The sequence below is a fragment of the Lepidochelys kempii genome, chromosome 7 (genome assembly GCF_965140285.1).
Source record: "Lepidochelys kempii isolate rLepKem1 chromosome 7, rLepKem1.hap1, whole genome shotgun sequence".
In the NCBI taxonomy this organism is placed as follows: domain Eukaryota; kingdom Metazoa; phylum Chordata; order Testudines; family Cheloniidae; genus Lepidochelys; species Lepidochelys kempii.
Genome location: NC_136386.1, coordinates 105,366,844 through 105,391,546, shown reverse-complemented (window position 1 = coordinate 105,391,546; position 24,703 = coordinate 105,366,844). Strand labels below are relative to the sequence as shown.

Genomic DNA, 24,703 nt, shown 5'->3' with positions numbered 1-24,703 from the left:
TATAATTGAATTTTTAAATAATAATAACAACAACAAGAATAAATTTAGTTCTTATTCAGCACTTCTCAATCACAGGTCTCCAAGCACTTGTAAAGGAAGGAAATATCACTATCACCATTTAGAGACAGGGAAATTCAGGCAGTGAGATGAAGTGACTGGCAAGAACTGGAACATGGATCTCCTGAGTCCCAGTGCACTGAGTAAGGTACAGCTTAATTCGAATAAGGGAGTGTGGCAGGGTGCTGCTGGGGAAGCCTCAATCAGCTCCTGCCATTCCAACCCCAATCAGGGGGAATGGATTGGGGCTGGGTAAAGAGCCTAGGTTTGCCTAATCACTGACTGTACTTGCCAGCCTCATTAGGCAGGAGCTATTAGGCTGTGAGGAACTGAGTGAAAAGGAGGGTGGAGACCAGGAGGGAAGGGAAGCTCAGGGAGAGGTAGGAGCCTGCTACTCTGTTCCTGACCAGGCCTGTGTTAGGCCAAGCCATGGTAAATAGCCTGTATATCATAGGAAACTGGTGGTGGGAAACGGACACAAATAAAGAGCACAGGAGTTGCACCAGCTTGGAGTGTCCCTGAGTCTGTGAGGTGCGGGGCCAAGGGGCTGGATTGCAAGAGTGGAATGGGCACGCCGATACAGGCACTATTAGTTATCTCCATAACTATTTTGTCCATATTGGCATCAGAGTAACAAGTCCTGCCTTATGCTTTCCAACTTCAGTTTTTGGTGACTCGCGCTCCCGTACTTGTGCATGTACCCATCTGCAGATGTATATTTGTTCTGGGCAGCACAAGAAGACAAGACAAGACACCAGGAATATAGTTTAAATAGGCTGCAGCTTTATTAAGAAACACATCTGCAAATTATCCAGAAATAACCCATCCAGTGCAAGTTATCCCTCCTTCCATAATTTCTATCTCCTGGGGGAGGACTGCTAACAGCCCCCCCACCTCTTAAACCATTCTCAGCACTGTTGCTGGAACCCCATCAGCCTCCCCTCACCTGAGGGTTAAGGGAGCAGGGACAGGGGTTGTCTTCTCATTGTACCAGACATTAGGAGTTCCAACTCCATTCTCCACCTTTTTTAGGAGATGTCTTCTCCTAATCCACCTCCGGTTCTGGTTTACCAGGGAACCAGACCCCATATTTCAGAGTAGCAGCTGTGTTAGTCTGTATTCGCAAAAAGAAAAGGAGTACTTGTGGCACCTTAGAGACTAACAAATTTATTTGAGCGTAAGCTTTCGTGAGCTACAGCTCACTTCATCGGACCCCATATTGAACAAGTATGTACACTAGGCACCTACCAAATTGTGACAAAATGAATTTTACAACCTAACCTACCCATTGGGTCCCTGGGCGGCTGAGTGGAAGTTGAGAAACCCGCACACTGGCCCCAGGCCAATCTGGCAGTGAAGGAAAAATTCCTACGCAGCACCCAAAAGTAACTAGCATGATGCCCACAGCAAGGCCCCACAACCCAGTCCTATTCTAATCCCAAGGGGAAGGGAGAGGGAGTTTTCTTCCCAGTGCAGAATGGCATCCTTTGGTAGCCAATAAGGTTGTGCTGCAACCTTCTGTCCAACCAATCACCAAACTAGCTTCTCTCCTCTAGCCCATGGGGAAGAGAGGGGCGAGAAGGGGCAATCCTTAAAAGGGCCAAGGATTTTCTTTCCCCTGCTGGCCCAGACAAAACCTCCTCACCTCTGAGGCTGGTCAGAGGGTATTTTGAGAAAAGTAAGTACACTTTCATCTCCTGTACTACTCCCTTCCATTCGCCTGATCTTGTAACATAGAAAGCCTCCTGTAAGAAATAAATGTTTTGGTTGAAGATCCAGTATCAAAAGTCAATACCAGGAGTAAGTACTGGAGAAGAAAAAGTGCAAACAATAGATGCCACGGTCCTCAAGCCACATACATTCTGACATTCCATGGTTTCAGAATTTGCCATGGAATCCACCCCTTGCAGCAGAATTGTGCTCCGGAACTAGGCTTTTACTTTTAAAGATGTACCTTTCTAATCTGTATGGTTTTGAAGATAACCTTCTAAAGGTGAACCCAGTATAAACTCATTCAGTGTTGCTTTGAGTCTGCCAACAACCTGAAACATTACATAGGTGTGGAGTGAACTGCCCCATTTATTTTAACTAGGAGTGCTGGCTCTGAAACCTAAACATGTCAGTTTAAATGTCAACATTACTAATTATTGCACTGCTGACCAAATTCCTCCCCATGTCTCTCCAGGCACACAAATCTCCTACTCAGCTGCAAAAATCTCCAGGTCTTCGTTGGCAACTTTGCTGATGCAATTAGGTGTTGGCACTACAAAAATTTGTGGCATATTGAACACTAAAAGGATGAGGACAGGGTGAAATAAATAAAATTTAACATCAAAATAAATAACATGGGGGCTAAATTATTCATTTTACATATTCATAGATTGTAAGGCCAGAAGGGACCATTGTGATCATCTAGTCTAACCTCATATTCAATTCATTGAAGGCCTTTGCTTTTTTAAATTTAAATGAAAGTGCACCAAGATTTGCACCAGAAGACTGAAATATCCAGGGACTTTACCACCCAATTTAAATGCACCTTGGAGTGGAATTTAAGAAGGCTTGACCCTGGATACTTCTCTAATATTAAAGAGAGAGACTCGTGCTCTTAATAAATAATGCAACCATCTCAATAATACAGAATTTAATGAGAGTCCTGCTATTTCCTTGGGTCCCAGCTGTGGCAACATTGTTGCTTAATGGTATTTACAGAACAAGTATGTGCTAGAATAGCTTCCATAGGATGGACTAAAACTAGTTATTATGCAAGGGTTGATGATTGCTTTCAGTGTATATTATTGATTCTGCAACCATTTATCTCTCTTTTCTTCATGTACAAGATAAGTTGTTGACAAGAAGAAATAAATTAAATATAGCAGACATGTATTTTCACCAAAGATTTTCTATTTGAAGTTTATTTTCTTCAATTCCGAATGATACTTTGGTGATCATCTTTTTCCAGGAATCATAAGAACGTATTGAGTAAGGCAAAGCTCTAACAGCAATAATCACGGTTTTAGCAGAATTGTACTTGAAAGTGCCCATTGCATTCTTGCTACCAAGCATACAAGGGATATTATGTTTATTCTTAGAATTTTGACAGGAAACTAAAAATGTAGGGCCAGGCCCTCCTCTAGTGTAAATCAATGTAGCAACTTTGGCGCTGATTTACACCAACTGAGGAGCTGGCCTGTATTTCTCTAGTTTGTTCTCCCCCAAATTGATGTGGATTATTCTTGAAAATCCATCCTACCTTCCTGTGCAGTTTTGTTACTTAAAAGTCAATAAGGCGCAAATCCGGTGCCCACAGCATAGCAACACCTGAAAAACAGTGACACTGTGATGCTGGCACAGCAGAGAGAGGAGGAATCCATTCCACTACCCTGCATAGGTCCCCCACCCAATGTGCATTTAGCTGGATTGTATACAGGGAACAAAAACTGTATCCCTAAAACCTCAGAGGAGAAAAGGTTTTGGAAGCTCAAGAGATTCTTCAATACAAATATACTAATTAGAACTCCTCGAATAGACAAAAACATGTTAATGTTGGCTATGTATCTTTTACTACTATAATTGGTTTTGATTTAAGCAGAGCTTGTAAACGCCATGTGTTACAACAGAGAAAGTAGTCTATCTTTGCTGGCGTCTCTGCCTAGCCCTTTGTCTGAGCCGTCGGATTGACAGACTAATGGGCTGCTTTCCAAATTTCTCCATGATTTCTTTGATTCGTGCGAGGTTGGTTTTGCTGATTGTGAAGTCACACTGAGTGGCTCCCATGTCATAACCTACTGCACAGTTCTTGGTGGAAGAGGTATAGCCCTCCGCTTTTGCAGTGACCACATATTCTCCTGGGTTCAGGAGACGCCAGTAATCCCCATCACTCGCTGTTAAAGAAATCAGAAAAGAAGATTTTCAGACTATTGCTCTTTTGACAGATATGTCAACACTTATTCACTATAAAGGTCTATGTTAGGTCTGTGGCCTGAAGTTATACATGTAGGACTTGAGCCTCATGTCCAGTTAACCTCCCCTTGGCTGTGGTTGGTACCAGACCCAGAAAGAAGTCAGGTATCAAAGGTGGCTGTGTTCCTTCTTTACAACCTTCTTTTCCACCAAGTTTGGGATCACCTGAGTGGCAATTTGGCTCCTGGCACAAGCTGAAACAGCTTTGGGGGCTCATCCACACTCAAGAATTGCTGGAGTGTAGTGGAGCTCTGGCCAAGTCCCGTGCCCAGCCACATCCCAACACGGGAGGCCATAAGAGGAGCTGTATAGGGCTGGCTACACTGGCTCTATTTCACCCAAAGATTCCCCTACACCAAGCAGGTGGCCCAGTCTGCTAGCTGTCTTGGGCCACCAGAGCAACACAAAGCAACAGGACAGGCCCCAGGTATCTGACCCATGGCATATGTAGCATTTGCTTGACAATGCCCTGCTTCTCAATAACAGAATGTTTTAAGCAAAACACTGCTCTTTCTTTGCAGCCTTTTTAATGACCTTTAAATGGGGAAAAAAAAAATACGTGCTTGATTCCAAGTCAAGTCACAATTTGGAAAAGTAGCCTAGGCCTGGCTGCTCCTATGTGTGACTATGTAGCCCTCACCATGGAAACATAAATGAAGCTGGCAATGAAAACAAAATGCCACCATGAAAATCCATTACAGTTTTCATTTACCATCCTAATTTTCTGTAACTGTACATAAAAAATAGTACTGATTTCCCAAACAGAATTCTCTGGACAGGTGAGATATACACAGGGCTGAGAGAAGGGTTAAAAATAACCTGTTTCCCAGCACCATCAGCCAAATTAAGTTTGATCTTAGCAGTTTGATATTTTGTTGAATTAAAATACACCCACAATAATTCCTTGATATGCCACCTTTGCCACTTTGGGGCCCTTTCACTGTTGCCCTCAGCATACAGCAATCATGTTTTTGCTTTATAATATCAATTCGTCGACAGAAAGCAATTTCATATGTAACTTAGGCCATGATTTTCAACATAGTACTTAACCACATTCCTAACTTTAAAGACATGAGTACCCCATTGTAATCCATTGAACTACTTGCGTGGATAAAGCAAAGCACATGTTTCAGTACCTCATTGAATCAGGGCCTTAATGATTTTCCTTACAGAAGATATCCATGGCTTAATGTTTACCCAATAATTTGGACATTCTTTGGTCTTCTAGTGATGTTATTTTAAGCAGCAAGTATGTTTCATAATGGATTGAAAGAGGGAATGAAACTTAGCTTCTTACTGTAAAATTGTATTTGTTTTACAATTTACCCTAGTAAAGCCTCCTGAGTTGTAGCCATGCATTTTCAAGGTTTCCTAGGATGTAATACTATATATAAAGAAATGTGACATCTCCCACAGGAAGAGTTATTGTAATATTCATGTGAAATGACATTACTATTATTGGCCCTGCCCCTGGGTGACTTACAATACAAAGTTGCTAAAATGAAAGACAATCAAGATGAAAAGATTGTATGCTGGGAAGAAGAAGACAGACTGTGCTAGAGCTGGGCTTTATATTTTATATCTTGCATCTGTGTAAAGATCTAAAATTGTATATTGGGGCTGGATAAGCTAGGCATCATGGTTTGACATAGCAGGAATCAGCAAAAGAACAAAACCAAAAAACAGTGCTAATCATCTCCTGGCATTATTGTGAAAGAGGACGTAACTGACACACCTGGTCAAGTTACTTCTCGTAGAGTAAAGAGGGCTCATATTTTTCTACCAACCAGTTTGAGAGTGTTTTAAAAGAGGAGATAGGCCATATTCTCTGCTGATATCTGTCTACTGTGCACTTCTTGGGAGTAGGGGGCGAGTCAGGTGGGGAGGGATTATCATGGAGCTCTGCTTTGCTGTGCCTGTCCTGTACTGCTGCAGTGTCCACCACAGGAACTTAGAGCTGGTTTGGGGTTGGCCCTGAGAATCCACTTTGGTTCCAAGTGCACAGGACTAAATGGGCGTATTTTCTCCCAGACCAAGTGGGTGGGCAATAGTGTAGCCTGACTCTGCCCCATTATGCTAGCCAGCACCGCTATGCTGGTCCAGAAGGGTGTCGTACTTTGCAGTGGCGGATTAGATGCTGGGTCAATGGAGCCCGTGCCAGGGGCCCTGGCCAATTGGGGGGCCCTGGAAAAATGGGACGGCGTGGGGAGCATCCCCCATGTGCTCTGGCCCAAGGCCCCACATAACTGTAATCCGCCTCTGGTACTTTGGTGCTGTATAGGCCAGCAGCAAATTACTTACTTCTCTGGAGCAAGAGGAAACAAAGGAAATTTTGTCTCAGAGAGATGTCTCTTGACCACAGTGCCTTGTAGGATATTGCATTGGTGGTGCAGTTTATGCATCACACTTTGGACAAGGTTGTGCCTAACGACACAATTAGCCTTTGGTGCATCCACACATTTCTGACAAGCATTTGTCATGTATTTTAGTATAGCTTGAGAAATACTATAAAAGAAGCTACACATTCAACCACCACCAGGAAATAATTATAGAGCTAAATACAAACTACTGGCAGGATTTACTTATTTAGCTCTTTTCTGTTTTAAAACAAGTAGAGTTCATTCCAAGAGTTTGCTCCTGTTACCCATCATTTAATCTCAGGGTACGAAGAGATTTCATTCTCTGGGCTAAATGAACTACATCAAAAATTCCTGTACAGATGGTAGAGACATGTGATCAAAAATACGGGGGGGTTTAGAGAATATTAAGAGGTACTTTGGTAAACATAAAGAGATAGTGTACTCAGTTAAAATGACAACACATACTACGAAAGATATCAAATGAATATATGTAAATAGACTCCAGAAGGCACCTTGATCTTGTTAACAATGTGACAGATAATAAAATAAAAATTAGGAGGAATAAATTATAATGGGCCAGATCTTCAGCTGGTGTAGCTCCATTAAGTCAGTGGAATTATTCCAATTTACATCAACTGAGGATCTGTCTGAATGCTTTATTACCAACAAAGGGCCCTACTATGAAGTTAATTTGCCTGCCCAAGGAATGATGGTGTACACCCATAAATAGTTGAGTACTAGGCAGCAGCCAGCAGTGCTTCAAGATAATGTATTGTTATTAGTCAACCCACTAAAATAATAAAATCTGGTGAACAATTAGAGAGAAATGTTAGATGCAAAATCTTTGTTTTGGATGTTGTTAGAAACTCTGAAATTCTTATCAGATTCTCTGAAATAAAGCTTTCTACAAGAGTTTCAGGCAAACTTGAGTTAATTTATGGTTTGCTTTGAAAACCATGCAAAAGCTAGGCACTGTGGTAATAGGTGCTCGAGAAATGCTGACAGACAGAACGAAATACTGCAATTTTGACCAAGTTTCACTTTGACATTTGGTGTTCAAAAGATGGGTGTGAAACTATATGAAACAAAACCAGAAAATGTGGCTCACCATAAGCCAAAAGCTTTGAGATTAGTAAAACGCTAATTGTTTGCTTCATGTGTGGCAGGTTGCCACAGGCAAAATGTTCTTTTTACTTGGGAAATATTCCACTTCCATTTTAATTTCAAAGAAATCACCAACCCTTCCAGAACTGATAGCAGTGTAGGTTATGTTCTTGACACTGAGTCCCTGTAATGGGCTAGGATCCTATATACACCAGAGGCTCTCAAAACAGCAATCTCTGGACACAGCTCGCCCATGGAGCTTTTAGGGGGGTCTGCTGAAAGGTAGCTGGACATGCAGTGCTGACTTTTCTTCCTTATTTCCTGCTGCTAAATGTTTTTAATAGACAGCTAAAAATCCATCAGATGCTTTCCTAAAGTTACTTTTCATGACAGCAATGGGTGGAGTTGCCACAGGGATGTTCTTTGATTGTTTAAGGAGAGAGGGTGTGGGGTCGTGAATGAGAAGAGAGGTGTCCACAATCCTTTAAAATATACTCCTGCCATCCTTACACCTCTCTATGAGCTACGCAGACCTTGTATCTAGGTATGCAGAGGTAAGTGGGCATAGTGCACTCACTTACTCCCTCCCCTGTGCTAGAACAGGGAATGGACAGGGTCTCAGCTCGTCCCACCCCCACAATAGACTGGTCAACACAGCTGAGCTTGCACAAGTGGTGTTGCATTTTGCTGCTGGTAAAGGCCGGGAACACAGGAGATGCAGAGAGTACCTCAGAAAGGTGCCTCTGACACGTTATGCCTCCCAAGGCTATTTTTGGGCTGGCTCAGCTTTTCCGCAGGACTGTGCGCCTAATGCTAAGGGCTAGAATGCACAGCCCTGGGTAATGGAGATGTGTGAACCCCATCACCTCAAGGAGCCAACGGAATAACAAGAGAAGCAAGGTGCTACTTGACATTAATAAGGTCATTGGAATCAGGCCCTGAATATAAATAAAATATATTTAGAATAACTGTTTAATTTTATATCTCAATAAGAGATATCCAATGACCTCTGCTAGCTGGTCTTTGAAAAATGCGGAGGTAAAAAGTGTCCAAACGGGTTTCTTGATCCAACTAATGAACTTATTTCCCAGGGTCATCTGACAGAGCACAGTTCACATGTAACCATAAAACCATATCATCACCTCTGCTCAATCAATAGCTGTATGTACAGCAAGAAAAAAAGGGAACAATGTGTTCAAGCTCCTGGTCTCACAAAATCAATAATTTCAATTAACCTATTAATATTATCAGCACAGTGTCACCCCTTCCTACTCCCATCAGATACATTGTACCGCTAAGTGAAAGTAACAGAAGGTTCTTTCTGCACTAGAGAAGGAAGAGGAGAAATGTCCTGGAACAAATGTATGTTAATAGAAAGCTTATTGTAGACACAATTCTCACCTGCTTAATAGGGTAGTTGACTCCATTTACATGTCAGAAAATAGCAGGTATTTTAAAAACTTAATAGCTATAATCCATTTTAAAGCAAAACTTAGAAGGGTAAAGAAAGTTGCCCAGATTCTCCTCTTGTTTAAACCAATTTTGACGCAGTGCAACTCCGTTGCTTCAATGGGAATAGTCCCAGTTTAAACAGGTATAAAAGAGAGAAGAATGAGATCCCACAGAGATAATTTATTTTTTTCTCTGCAGATCTATATATCATTTTAGCTTAGTGGCTATCCCATAAAATTTCTAGTTTCAAAGACTAATGACAGCCCGTCCCCTTTATTTATTTAATGTAAGGCAAGATAGAAGTTCCATATTTCCATCTATAAGTACGAGTATCAATTTTTTACACTTCCCAGATTATGGAAAAGAATAACAATTATACTTTCTCTTTTTATTATTAATAGTTAGCAGTGAACCTTAACCAGACAATTCTGATTCAGACCTGCACCTAAACTTTCTCAAAGTCCATGAGTGTTTACAGAGCAGATTGTGGGGTCTTCCATAATTCTGTTCTTATACATTCATGTGGGATTCTTCTCCATATGCACTCAGATTTGCATTTTCTCTAAATCATCCACTATTCTCCAGTGTGGTATCTAATGTAACCCAGTATATTGAGGGATTGGAATAATCATCCATTGCATTTATTCAGTTCCCAGTAAACATTTACCAGAGTAATATAACCTACAGTTTATGACAGCCTTCTAGGTTAGTGGAAAAACAACTGATTATTTTCATTCCCTCTTTTGTTTTCCAGTGGCCCCATTTTGAAATATATAAAGAAGACGTAATTGCCTTACTAAATATCTGCAATTCTATGTTTTCTCTCACAGCAGAGACATAGTAAAGTTGAAATAAAACTTATCATAACTGAGCTAAATTTGCTGATATTATTGAGTCAGCTAACCTAAAATAGTAGATATCTGAAACTCAGAACTTGCTTACCTAAAACTGCTGGAGTTCCTGGTATTCCATAGCCCCCCATTGATTAATTATGTCATACAACTGTATAAGCAGATCTTAAATTCAATGATGGGTAGATAATGAAATACCCAGTATATCACATTGCTAATTGCTTTCCCACATTCTAATACCAAACCAACCCTTGAGTATATGGCCATCATATCCTTACATTTGTTTACAAAATTACCACCTCTGCATATGGTATTTCTGAGATTGATAGAACCGGTATTGGTTTAGGGGTGCTCTTTGCAAGAATTATATTTTTCAGCATCAGAGCTAATGCTATTCCCTGTCATCTCAACGCAAACAACTCACAGATCTACCTCTCTACTCTGGTCCTGTCTCTTTCTGTCCAAATTAAAATCTCAGCCTGTTTTATGTCTCTTTGTGGATGTCCAGCCATCAGACTAAGCTCAGTGTGTCCAAAACAGAGCTCTTAACTTTCACACCAGACTCCTTTCCCTTTTTCAGTGATTGAGGACCATCTTCCTTCCTATCACTCTGGGGTGTAACCTGAATATTATCTTCTTTTCAGCACTCTGTCTAGATACTCATATCAAAGACATCAACATTTTTCTGTATCTTCCTGCATAACGTCTCTGAGATCTGGCCTTTCCTCTACAGCCACACAGCTAAAACTCTTATCTAGTCACCATCATCTGACTTCTCGACTACTGCAACATCCTCTTCCCTGGCCTTGATAAATGCAATCTTGCCCCCACTTCAATCCATTCAAAATGCTGCTGCACAGATCATTTTCCTGGCTTGTTTCTTTTGATCGTATCACCTCTCCTTTTCCATCTCATCACTGAGTCTCCACTCCCTACCAGATCAAACTACTCACCTTCACTTACAAGGTTCTTCAGAGGCTAGCCCCACCCTACCTACCACTTTTCACATGCTATCAAAAATCAGCTCTCACCTTTGCTCTGCCAATAATGCCAGTCTTCCTCACCCACTTGTTAAATTTTCAAACACACACTTCTATGCTATCTCTCATGCTGTACCTCACTCTTGGGCAAAGCTCCCCATAAACATCTGCAAAGCCACCTCATTGTCCTCTTTCAAATTCCTCAGTAAAACGGTCTTCTGTTGTGATGCCTACAAAAATCCTGACCACTATTAAGCAGATACTGTGCTGTGACAGTCTATTATGCTAATCATTACTGTGGTATCATTTCCTGGTGTTCCTTCATCTGTTGTCGCTCATCATAGACTGTGAGCTCCTCAAGGCAGAGACCACCTGTTGCATCTGTATTAGCACAGCACCTAGCCCAAAGGGACACTTGTCTATGACTGGGTGCTCTAGGCATGACTGCAGTACAAATAAATAATAATAATAATAAACTAGTTCAAAAGTACTTTGGAAAAGTCCAGATGTTTGATCTAACTCCCTCTGAATAGCCCTGGGTACATTCTGAATTTGCTGGCTCACATTTGCTTAATTAATACTGTGAAAATACTGAATGCACACATTTATTAACTTTCTTTTTTTAATAGAAATCTGGATCAGCAATGCTCTATGAGTGCAATTCACCCTGCGTGAAGTAACCCTTCCACCGGGCTCCGAGATTCCACCAAGCGTGCACAGTGGAACTGCAAACCTCTGAAGAGCATGAGGTTCCTCCCTTCCTACAGCAGCTGCTTCACCTTTTCACGCTCATCCAAACTAGACCTCTAAATCTTTCATGTTCCCTTAACCACAGAATTAATAACCACAGAAGCACCCTTTGCTATTGTTAATGGTGCTCTAATTAATTTTGGCTAGACAGTCACCGCCCTCACTTGGCCACACATGGGAGTAAGGCCTCCCTTGTTCAGACTGTGATTTCTACTGTGTTGGAGAGCGCAGGGGCTACCTACCCAATACCAACCACTACAAGCAAGTAGGCAGGGAGTGGGAGGAGAAGGACAAGAAGCGGGAGGAGCCCTGGCTCCCCTCCCTACCTTCTGGTCAGAGTAGCCACTCCATGAAAAGGAGCAAAGTTACTTATGCCTCCTCCAGACCAGGGGAATTGAGTGACAATTCATTCTCTGGTGTGCTCCTAGGGCACTGGAGCTATGTGCGGTCCCTTCCTCGGGGAAAACTGTAAAGTTACAATGCAGCCCTATATTTGTTTGCAATAAATCTACTGATTTGTGTACATGGATGTGATGCTGATGGAAAAGAAGGAAGCACTTGGAGGAAATAGCAGGAAATAGACCTCACCTTCTACTGAGGTGTATGTCATAGATTCATAGATATTAAGGTCAGAAGGGACCATTAGGATCATCTAGTCTGACCTCCTGCACAACGCAGGCCACAGAATCTCACCCAGCCACTCCTGCGAAAAACCTCTCACCTATGTCTGAGCTATTGAAGTCCTCAAATCATGGTTTAAAGACTTCAAGGAGCAGAGAATCCTCCAGCAAGTGACCCATGCCCCATGCTACAGAGGAAAGTGAAAAACCTCCAGGGCCTCTTCAAATCTGCCCTGGAGGAAGATTCCTTCCCGACCCCAAATATGGCGATCAGCTAAACCCTGAGCATATGGGCAAGATTCACCAGCCAGATACCCAGGAAAGAATTAGAGGGATGGTCGTTTGATATAAGCAGGAACTCAGATCCCACCCCATCTAGCATCCCATCACAGGCCATTGGGCCTATTTACCATGAATAGTTAAAGATCAATTAATTGCCAAAATCATGTTTTCCCATCATACCATCTCCTCCATAAACGTATCGAGCCTAATCTTCAGTTGTCCAGGAGATGCTAAACTTTTATGGGCTCTTAAAAGCTAAATAGACTCTTAAACTAAGCCTAGATGCCCATATAGTAGCAATTCCCAGAAACGTCAACTTTCACTATGTTCTTCCTTTCTGATGTCCCCATCAGAGCATTCCAAGCTTTTGTCTCCTCACTGCAACACACCATATCCTAGCTTAACCGAGAAGGTCAGATAGTTCAGATGGTTCAGAATGCAGCATTTTTTTTACCTGTGCGAATGTCGTGGTTAACACCCTCTACTGAAATAATGGCATTTGGAATTCCCTTTCCAGATAAATCCCTTACCATGCCTTTGATGCCCCGGTGGACCTAGTAGTGGGACAAATAAATGGATACCTATTACACAACAGTGAAAAGCAAATATGATAGAATCATCAAACAGTCAGATCTGCATGAGAAAGCAAATCATTAACTTGATAATGACTATGTTCTCTTCCACCAGAAATCTTGGATGAAAGATATAATTAATCTAGCCCCAAATTTAAAAAGAACATTTTTTTCTCAAATGTAGACTCTGAGCCTTCTCCCCATGTCTGCATATTGCAGTAGGTAAAATGGTATGCATTCTCAACGCATATAAAATATATGTATGTCAACAGGATCGGTTCGTTTTTTTATCTTCTTTGCAAATAATATAGTTTTGAAATATCACTATCAACATAAAATTCACTTTCTAGGCATCAGCCACTTTTGACTTCACTTTTTTTTTTAGAGCTTCTGCAGTTATGAACATAAGAGAGAGCCAGATAAAACAACTAAAAGTAGCAAGTCAAAGGGATTTTCATGCGATTGTTTTTAATCAAGCACTGCACTCTGGTAAAATTTTAACATGCTTCATTATTTTGTCCACTTAAACTAAAATAGTCTGATGTTTGAAAAAATTCTGCCAGTAATTTTGAAGGGTAAGGTTTCTATGATAAATGCCAAAAATGTTCATAATTCAAAACACAGATCATAAGTGAAACCTTTAGTGAAAGAATTAGCTACCACATAGGGGTTTACTAAACTGAAATAAAACATATTAGCCCTGTGAGATCACCAGGGGTGTATGGAGGACTGGAAAACTTTGGATAAAAAAGTATATTAAGATTTTTCTAGTGTTTTAAATGATGGCTAGTTGTATAGGTATTCGTACAAAGTTTCTCAGTTTCTTTTTAGCGGGAGCACTCTGGATTTTAAAGGTCAAATCTGGACTCTACCCGTAATGCAATGTAAACGCTGTGGTTGAGATTTCCAAAGCAGCATGAGAACCAATGGAAGATAAATAATTAAGCTAATGGAAGATATGTGTCTGAATCCCATTGGCTGATTTGAAAAGCTGTGGAGGGCAACCCACTGAGAGCTCCTATACGAATCAGCACAGTTCTGAACTCTTTAGCATCTGTCTCTGCAGGATCAGGTAGAAGGTAATTTGTGAACAACCTGGGGGAATAGCAAGGTTATAGTAAGTACCTCTGAAAACTGTATGGGTCCATTGGACTGGAACCTTACCTACCAGAAAACACAGCAGGCTACAGTAACTTCAAATTAAGACTTTCACTTAGGCCCCTTCCAAAGTGAATTCTAATTGGGAAAGGTATTCTCTTTCATACCTGTTCCATAAAAACAATCAGGGATTCACGGTTGTTTTCCCATTCTTCAGGTAACTCGCTCTCATGAGGATATTTGTCACAGCCCACATAGATGGATAGCTCAAAGCAGTTTGTGTGCAGGTAACTAAAGTCATTTATACCTGTTGACGTAATAAAATAAGAAAAGCTTTAGAACCATAAAATGCTGCTCTTGTTTATTTTGGGCACTAGACCTGATTATTTTAATCAAAGAGCAGAATATCTGAATAGCACAAAGTAGACGACAGTTCTGGCAGGAAAATGCTGTTTTAAAAATGCCATGAATATATTAAATTGATTCTCATAACATTGTGCCAATAGAAACAAAATCTAAATTGCAATTCTAAAGAAGTAAAGCCATAATAGCTCCACGAAACTTGATGCAAACTTTTTAAATTTTCCTATAGACACGAAGGTCCATTTTCATTTTATCCCATTTAAAACAAGGAACTGAGTAGCACAGAGCATGATAAACCAAGATGAAAAGAGAGAGAGACCGAGATAGAGGTGGAGGTAGCTACTGTACTCATCCTCAGTATAAGCCTTGTTGAAAGCCCCTTGAAGACTATGGGAGTCTTGGTCGCAGTGTTCTGCAGGGTTCAGTCCAATCACTTCTCTTATTCAGCATATATGTGAGACTGCCGAGTGAGCGTGTGTGAAAGTATGGACTATTTTGTCATCAATGCACTAATGACACACAGCATGAATCTCAGTCCCCTTTAGTGCTGAAAGTGGGGTCACCTTCTTGCTGTCCCAGGGTCTAACAAAATTTGGGATCTAAATGAAAAATAGTTGGGTTAAGCTTATAGCAGATAAGATGGATGTGATGCTGATGAAAAAGAAGGAAGCACTTGGAGGAAATAGCAGGAAATATGACCTCTCCTTTTACTGAGATGTATGTTCTTCAGTTGTCCAGGAGGTGCTAAACTTTATGGGCTCTTAAATGGATTCTTAAACTAAGCCTAGATGCCCGTATAGTAGCAATTCCCAGAAATGTCAGATTTCACTATGTTCTTCCCTTCTGATGCCCCAATTACAGTATTCCAAGCTTTTGTCTTCTCCAGGGAGGATCATTGCAACACAACATATCTTGGCCTAACCCACAAGATGGGATCACAAACTATAGATGGTACAGCATGCAGCATCCTGTCTGCTAAGTGGAAGGTACTGCCAAGAGCAAAAAATACCAATTCTTCACACTTTACATAGGCTGCCATTCCAATCCCAAGTACAGTTCAAGGTCCAATTCTACTTTCATTGAAACTGGAAGTCTGAGTAACTCCACTGACTTAATCTACATCAGTAAAACTGAGAGCTGAATTCTTCTCATGGTCCTCACCATCAAAGCGCTAAATGGGGGAAGGACTTAGCTGTCTCAAAGGCCACCTTTTTCCTGTAATTTTCCACGGAAACACAGTTACTGATAATAGTGCAGGTTTTAACGCAGAGGGGTCAGCAGCAGAGTATTTTCCCTGGAGCTATGAAAACTCTTGTAGACCATTCAGTAGCTACACTGTGCTAAAGAAGGATGGTCGTTTGATACTAGTGAGCACTGGCGTGGGGGCAATAAGCTCATTTATACCATTCTTAAATGCCCATATGTAGAGTGAGCATGGTTTTGGTTTTCAGTTATTAACAATAAACAGGATTGTGGATAGTACAAATATTTTCCTACAGAAGTAGTACGTATGAGTTCGTCATATATAACTGATAAGGGAATAGAGAAGAGTAAAGGTCGTACAGGATATGTTTGGTGTCCTTTCACCTGTAAGTTCTGGGTGACCTATTCCATGTATAGAGCCTGGCTCTGTGAGAGAACTATGGACTGCATTCTTGTTTCCTCTATAGGGTCCTGCAAAAGATCAGAATTAGTATCGTTGTCTCCTAATAAAGATGTTCATTCGCGACGTGTCCTAACCAACCATCCCTGAACTTTGATGAAGCTCCAATCTGTGTCCATACTTCACAACTACCTCCAATCTCTATAATGGGCCAAACGCTAAACCCCCAGATTCCCCTGAGCACTGGGGAAGTCTGTATGTAGATGCAGACCTCCAATCCACTTCCATTTTTTCCGTTTCTCTGCTGATTCCCAGAAGAATCTCCCTTTGGGGAATTTCATTTACTAACATTCTCCAAACTAACACAGATAACACAATTGAATGACCAGGCTGAATGCAGGGGGAAGGAAGGAACGAAGATTAATTTCTCATTATCCGAACAAACTGATAATAAAAAAAATATTTAAGGCTAAGAAGAAAATTGCTCATTAATGATCATAAACTGATTTCTTTCCTAATGGCAAAGATTAGCAGGAAATACATTCACCAAGTATATCTGATTGAAGAGAATTAAAAAAAGAAGAAGATCCAATCAATCCAATTATTATGCAGCAGCAGTCAAGTGTTTAATGAGCCCTCAGTGCCTTCTGGATGCAGAGTAGGAGGATTATATAACACAGATGTTAAATTTTTATATGTTTGTTGATGGGGAAAGACTAAAATTTCAGACGCTGGCATATGCTGCTCTGCAGAAGCCTGTTTCCTTTCCATTTGAGAAATGCTCACAAACGTTTTCTCTTCACATATCGTATTTCATCCTGGATAATCTATGGTGAAATGTTTTGTGTTACACAGTAATTGCTCTGTTTTCACACGTCTCCTTCAAATAATGGCTCAGTGTTGCCAGGAGGAACTCTCCATATATTGTTTGAATGCCCAAATCCAGCATTGGAAATCAAAGATAAGATTTATATGTTGCGTAGTGTACAAGGGGCTTATCCACTGCTTAGATGTTATTTTTAGACTGATTGAAGAGATCATTTACATGGAAGCCCATGATATGCTACAGGGAATAATGTAGTTAAATACCCAAGAAATGCTGAGGCATTTGATATCTGCAGAAGCTGTTTACAGCCAGCTTACTACACCTCCAGGGTCATTTGGTGGTATAAAGGGGCTAGAGAGCTTCTGGGCAACTCTCTCAGTGCAGGGTTTATGTACACCAGCTCCTTCACAAACCCAGTGTAGGGGCATATCAAGGGCATGGCTGGGGGCTGGGAGGGTCCTGAACAGCTTTGAATTCAGCTATTTTGGGCTGAAGAGAAGCCCATTGAACAATATGAGAGTAAGTTAGAGCAGACCCTGGGCTATTTTCAGGAATGTCACTTTGGGAACAGAGTTTACATGAACAGCTGTTTAAGAAAGAATAAGTAATGCATCCGATGAAGTGAGCTGTAGCTCACGAAAGCTTATGCTCAAATAAATTGGTTAGTCTCTAAGGTGCCACAAGTACTCCTTTTCTTTTTGTGAATACAGACTAACACGGCTGTTACTCTGAAACCTATTGCAACTGTGTGGCTTAAAAGAGGAATAATTGAGAGAACAGTCCATGTGAAAATCTGTGACTAGGTAGAAATAATGTCGACATAGCAGACAGGCAACTCCTCACCCTCAAATCTGAGGCACTTTTGTTCTGGGTTTGGAGCTGAATGTAGCAACTCAGATCATGTCTCTGATTAATGAGGCTTTTGGTATTAATTGTTAAAAATAATTCAGACTTTTTGGTTTATGATTCACTTAAACCATTTTCACTAGTCTCCTAATAATTATTGTCAGCTTATTCCTAAATACCTAACTCCACTTTGCAAAGGGGGCATCCTTATTCAAATTTTACAGATGGGGAAACTGAGGCAATGACTTGCCCAAAGTCACCCAGCAGGAAAGTGACACAGCTTTGAATAGAACCCAGGTCTCCTGAATCCCAGTCCAGTGCTCTTGGTATAAGAAGAAAGAAGAAAAATAAAAAAAAATATTCTAGTAATCTCCCCACAAAACAAACCCAGAGACTTCATTATAACACCAGAAAACAGAATATTAAAAATAATGTGAAGCATCATATAGGAACAAAACAAATTCAATGAACCAAATTCAACATAAAATTGTTACTAAGAAATCATATACTACTCAGCATCTATGCTGTAGCCAGTTACTTACTGCTACAGCTGTTAGTGATACTGCCAGCCTTATCTTTGTTGTATCGATTCATAATCAGGTTTATACAGCATTTAAGAAAATTAAAGTCAAATTCAATAATTAGGCAGTCAACTTTCCAAGTTTTCAGAATTTGCATAATGCATGGACCCTTATCTGCAGGAACTGTTTTTGTAATGTGGACAGTTCACCATCTCTTCCCCTGAATTTGTTCAGTTGTTTTTAACATAGTGAAACATATTTTAAAGTGCAATAAGCTTGGCTTCAGTCAGCCACAATTAACTTTGCCTGATCCAATAAAAGTAGCACTGTTTATACAGTGAGGACGGTGCAAAATAACAAGCAAGACCAAAAGCTCTAATAAAGAAAATGGTATCTATTTACATTAAATATGACAACAATAACAACTGTAAATAGATACAAGTATGTGGCTTTACATGCCATTTTCTTTATTAGAGCTCTTGGTCTTGCTTGTTATTTATCATTTTGGGGCTACTCCTTTGATTATGGCATTCGCTACTCCTCTTTTCCTCCATCCTTTGTAAGGCAATGGTACATTTTGTTGGTGGAGTGACATGCTTAAGGTTGGCAGGTTCCTTCCTGTCAGTGGTCTTGGGCTGGTTGGTTCTTTTGGATCAATTTTAATTTTGGAATGGACCATATGGCACTTGATGTGGCTGACTCGTGACAGGCAACTTTTAAATGTGTTTAATAAATACGGTATGACATGCACACCTTTGGAAAACATCAGCAGTAAATGAGGTATTTGCAAGGAAATTTTGACAGCTCTCTGTCAATCCATGGACATCTTATGAAACGCAAAAGGGCAGATTTCATTAAGGTCTATTATTCTCTCAGTGGAGGTGTTTACTTGCCATGAATTGTGTGACAAGTACCATAAAATTACAGTGTTATAGCATTTACCAGGCTTGTTCTACAATGAATCCTAGGCAAAGTTACTTCAGACACTTACTTCCAGCAACTGTATGCCAGGAGGCCCCATTAACAGTCCCATCTTCCTTCTGGAAATCCTCTGTATGGCATACTCTCCTTCTGGCATCTGTCATTAGTCGGTGAGTGGAGGCATATGAATATGCCAACCACCGAAATACATGGTCATCAGGGGTAGGTGTGTGCTCCTGAGTTTTCCATGTAGATCGAACCATATCATATGGGTATGCAACAACCAGTTCTCCTCCTTGTAAATTGCCACCCAGTACAAATGGAATTTTTTCCATCCATGCTATCACTGCTCGAGTCTCAACTGCCACCTGGATGGAAAAGAAACAACAGCTTCAATGGGAGGTGTGAAATTCAGTAGTCCTCACTTATTTGGACAGTGACCAAAGAGATGGTATTCAATTATGCATTAGGTTTAACATATGGTCTGAAGCCAAATCAGAACTAGGGTTTGGGTTCACATTTAAATTCAATAGATCTGAAATCCCATGAGTAGTATTCATACAATTTTGGAGCAAAATGCTGAAAATCTTGAAAAGTTCCCCTTCTCTTGTGAAATTTACCATCTCAGGATAAATGCTTGGAAGAATCACTTATTTTTCATGAAAAGTTGTCTGCTTCTGCACCAGAATTTGGAAAACAGGGCCATTTGAACTATAGAAGGTAGAATGAGAGCCAGGGATTTGAACCCAAACTCTCAGGAATTCAAAGTTCAGAGTCAAGCTTTTGATTTTGTTCCTTCTTTAATTCTGTTCATATTCTATTGTGAGATATTAAAACTAAAGCAATATATGAGGATTTAGCTGCAAAGCTCCTATCACTTAGAAACTATGACCTCAATCTTCAGAGGCACATTGGTCACTTAATGCTAAGCCAGCATAGCTGGCAACGGGAGGATCACCTGAATACAAGGGGATCCTCTGTTAGCACAGAGCCTTGCAATTCCTGTGTCACCCTCTTCCCTGTAACTAGCAGAAAGGGAATGAGAAAGGGAAAGGGAGATGTATTCAGCGCTTCCCTGCATCCTTGTGGCCACTGGCTGTATATTTTGAGGCAGCTAGCAACCAGTATAAAATACAGCCTTCATATTGCTCAACCTTATGCTGGGGTGCCAAACTGGTAAACAGCCAGTTCAGAAGTGAGAGTGCATGAACTCTGTAGCAGCAGCCAAGGCCCTGCCTTTGCTCCCATTCGCGTCAATGGAAATGAAAATATTTGCAAACTAAAGAGGCTTAAGTATGAAAATATTTCTAAATCACACAGAGTTCACAAGGGTTAAGTGCCTTCCCCTCATTTCATCTCAAGATGGCTATATTCAGCCATTCGAAACATTGGCCACTGTTAAAGTAAGACATGCAGAAAAGACTTAATGTCTTTGCATTATTATCCAATATGTGCAATTAACACAGGTCACTGAGATGGTTTTGCATATAAGATGGAGTCTGATCTGTTAAGAGATATTATTTATTTTAAGGAAAATTCAGTAGGAAACCTAGGGGAAATTTGCCTGATGTCTAGTGTTGTCCTTTCTAAAGAGCTCTGCGATCTCACAAACCGATGGAGATGTCTCATTAAAATGATGGAAAACTCAGTCTCTCCAAAATAATTTTAAAAAAGAGGCCCAGAGATATAAACAAATACCTTACAAAATTAATATAATTACAATAATTCTCACTATTTAAAACAAATGAAGTTAATGAAATTCAAGGGGGAGAATTTAAGTTTTAATATGCACTGCTATGTGTACTAACTCTCTTCCTGATTTAAGTTTCTGAACAACAAATAGGCTCTTAAAAGCTTTTATACAAATATCTCATGAGGTTTCATCCCTAGTTCACCCCACCTTCTTTTCTCTCTCTCTTTCTCTCTGGAGCTTCTTGTACTTACTGTAGTATTTTCAGAACGGTACCATTCTGGAATTGGAATATGATGATTTGGGACCTTTCTCTGAAACTTCTTCCTATCTTCAGCTTCCCAAAGCATGGTATTTAAATCAGGGAAATTATTGTTGATGTCAATGCCATCCTGAGTCCATCTTCCTAAAGACCAGCCTCCTAATTCCGAACCCTGTGACAAAATTTTCAAATCGTTCACTGTGTTATCACCAATCAAGCTTGTGTTACACTGAACAGCTGCATGCATCTTTCCGTAGAAACATAAATTCAAGGTCTTAAATGTTTGTAGCTATGTAGGATCCTAATGAACTATTTTCTAGGAGTATGGGTGACTGCTATCGTGGTCTAATTCTAGCATTGGGAATTATATTCTGCCTGCCTAATCTTTCTGCTGAAGTTCCAACTGGATAAACTACTCTGTTCTTCAATCTCTGGCTGGTAGTGCTATGGAGTGTTACTATCTGTGTTGAATTTGATCCCAAGCGACTGTACGTCTCTGGCAGGCGAATGCATTCTAATTGTAGTGAACTATGGACCACTCTAAATTACAGCAGCTGGAAGCTGCACAGGGTGATTGGATGCAGCTGATTGGATGAGGCTGTGTGTTCCATCCTAGTCCCATCCTGTCCCTGACATGTTCCCTCCATGCTAGAGAAAGCGGTATAAAGTTGACTATTTTGGGGAAATCTTCAGTAGCCCTTTCATGGCCAGTTTAAGATTTCTTTGTGTCACTTCAAGAGCACAAAGCAACCTTAGCAGAGGTCAAGGATCTGACCCACTGTGTTAAAGATACACACACACACACACAATTATCCACAAGTCTATATAGAGGCAGTAAAGGGTATAAAGCATTTTGGAATCCTTTGAAATGAAAGATGCTATATTAAAATAGATCATTGTCATTTATTAACTATTAGCTATACACTCCTCCCCAAGGTGAATGAAATTAAATTCTTGAGATAGATGTGCCAGTTAAGTATTACAGAATTTCATTTTACTAGTTTCACTCATATAATTTCATCTTAATTACTCAAAATTTCATAAACATATTTTTGGCTTTCATGAATTGTCATGGGTTTTGACCGTGATGTTTGTCATATAAGTTCAGAACCGGAAGAAGAAAAGTTGTAATCATCTAGTATCCATTCAAATTAAAAATATAAAAAGAACAGTTATTTAGAACAAGACAAAGAGTGTGCGTGGAGGAAAATTTCCAGATGATATGGTAGAGGTGACAGATACTCCCTTTATGGAGGGGGAACATTTATATGTTGAGACTGAGATTTACAAACTCTGGGTCCTTTTTGGATTCTTGGCATCTACAGAGTAACCCTGATAGCTTTTTCCATCTGTACCTGATCAGGGGGCATGCAATTTTTCCACTTGGATGTGGATCCACAATTCTCCAAGCCTTTGTTCCTTCCACACTGAAGGATTGCAATGCACTCTCCACTGGGCTGCACTTACAGAGCAGTCTGAAATTTCAGCTGGTGTTGATTGCAACTGCTTGTTTGCTTAGCTGTGCTTCTCAGGTGGTACAAATCACACATACGAACTATAAACAGCACTGTCTACCATTAGGTTTCCAAATTCAATTGAAGATGCTCATATTGAACTACGCTACCCTATATGGTGTGTGTCCTGGCTATCTTACAGGCAGCCTCTTTCCTTAGGTGCCCTCACAGCAACTGAGATCATCTGGAAGACCGTTCACTCCAGTTTTTACGAATAAGGTATCTCAGTGGGTTCTGCTTTTCCTTTTGGAGTGTTGCTTTATTGGCTTTGTTTATTTGGATTACATCCAAATTTCATCATTTTTTTTAAATCATGATAATGGGAGCATATTTTAGCAATCTACTATGAATAAGATAATTGCTAGTAATGTTGACAGTCACATTACCACTTCATATGCCATCTCGTATCCATCTGGGTTGATTGAAGGAAGGAGATGAATTCTGGTGTCCTCAATAAGGCGTGCAATGCGTGGGTTCCCAGCCAGATATTCCTGGCACATAAATTGCATTAACAAAAGCATTAGCTCACGTCCAAGCACCTCATTCCCATGAGCCCCCGCAATGTAGCGAAATTCTGGCTCACCTGTTGAAAACAAACAGGACAGGAATGTAGTTAGTGGAGCAAACCAAAGATCCAACCCAACACCTATTGGAGTCAATGGGAGTCTTTCCACTGGCTTCATAAGGGATTGGATCAGCCCCCAAAATAAACACATCTCAGCTGAAAAAAATGTCTCTTTTCTAACTTACCTATACCACTTAATTTCTCTTTCCCATTGCTCCTATCCATAACTTAATTATGTATTGATAATATCTACAGCAACCATGTAAAGCATTTGGGGTACATTTTCCATTGAAAAACATACTACAAAATTAAATTATATTAGTTTATATTTTCCAATTACAGGAAAACACAGATATAGAACACCATTTTAAAAGATCTATGATTTTAAACGATAACATGACAAATCTCTCCATAAATAAAGGATAGATACATAATACAGAGTCTCTTGCTGACTGTAGAACATGTCTCTGACCTCAAGCACTCTTTTTCATTCATTAATCTAAAACAATGATTCATACTTATTTGGCAAGGTTTTATTAAATGCCACAATATTTGTTGTCCTTTACTGCATAGTTCTTACAGGATGTATTCAACTCCCCTTTAACCATATATACCACTAACAAACAATAGGTACTGTAGACTATTAGACCTAGTGACCAAATTCTTCCTTCACCGGCACATGATGGGAGAAGGAGGTTTTATTTGCATCTCACTGGTAGTGTTTGGAATAATTATATCCTTCAGAATGTCACTAGACTAGGAAATATGGAACTAACTGCCACCTAATGCATTAAGAAGGAGTGCACATACTGCATATGAAGACCATTGACTAGATTTTTCAAGTGGCCTCCACAAATATGCTTGAAATATTTGCGTTTGCAACCATTTGTGTGTAGTAATTTCCCATCTAAATGTTAGATTCTGCCCGGGGAAACAGACATACTCATAATTATTACATGGGCATTTGTGGGACACTGGTTGTGAATGCAATCCATGAAGGCTAAATGGACTGAATGGGTAAGTAGTTCTATACTATGCTATGGAATCCTTCGCCTTGGTTTAAGTTCAGCCAAAGTGACTGGTCAGTGATAGCTGATATTCATTAAAATGTTAACGCCTTCAGTTGCTTATGTGACATGACTTGGTGGTCTCAGTCCAGATCACAGAGTTAGATCACGCCACATGGGCACAGCTAAACCTTGACTCTAAATGGCAGTGTGCAGTTTCTTCACCTAAGGTGCAGCACTGCAATGCACACAGCATGTGATGGACAGTTCCCCATCGTGCGCATTGCTACACGCCTTTGTGTTAGCTGGATCTTCCTCCCTTCTACATACCAATCCCACCATCATATGAGCATCCTTGTTGGTATTCTCAATTGAGAGACGGAACGGAGATTGAACTACAGTCTCACCACCAGACACTATGCCCAGAACATTCGTGGGGCAATGGAGGGAAATTTGAGCTACCTATGCTTGTGGTACACATATTCTATAGAAAAACATG

At 40.4% G+C, this 24,703-nt stretch overlaps 1 protein-coding gene across 1 annotated transcript in view; it reads right to left on the bottom strand.

The window, feature by feature from the left end:
- Nucleotides 1-863: 863 nt before the first annotated feature.
- Nucleotides 864-24,703, bottom strand: part of CPXM2 (carboxypeptidase X, M14 family member 2) — a 103,624-nt gene continuing 79,784 nt past the window's right edge. The window contains exons 9-14 of the mRNA XM_073354133.2: nucleotides 23,019-23,215; nucleotides 21,111-21,290; nucleotides 19,237-19,534; nucleotides 14,254-14,393; nucleotides 12,871-12,970; nucleotides 864-3,938 (exon numbers count right to left, since the gene is read on the bottom strand). Coding sequence (XP_073210234.1) covers nucleotides 3,685-3,938; nucleotides 12,871-12,970; nucleotides 14,254-14,393; nucleotides 19,237-19,534; nucleotides 21,111-21,290; nucleotides 23,019-23,215 — 1,169 coding nt within the window. The 3' untranslated portion in view covers nucleotides 864-3,684. The remainder of the gene's footprint in view (nucleotides 3,939-12,870; nucleotides 12,971-14,253; nucleotides 14,394-19,236; nucleotides 19,535-21,110; nucleotides 21,291-23,018; nucleotides 23,216-24,703) is intronic.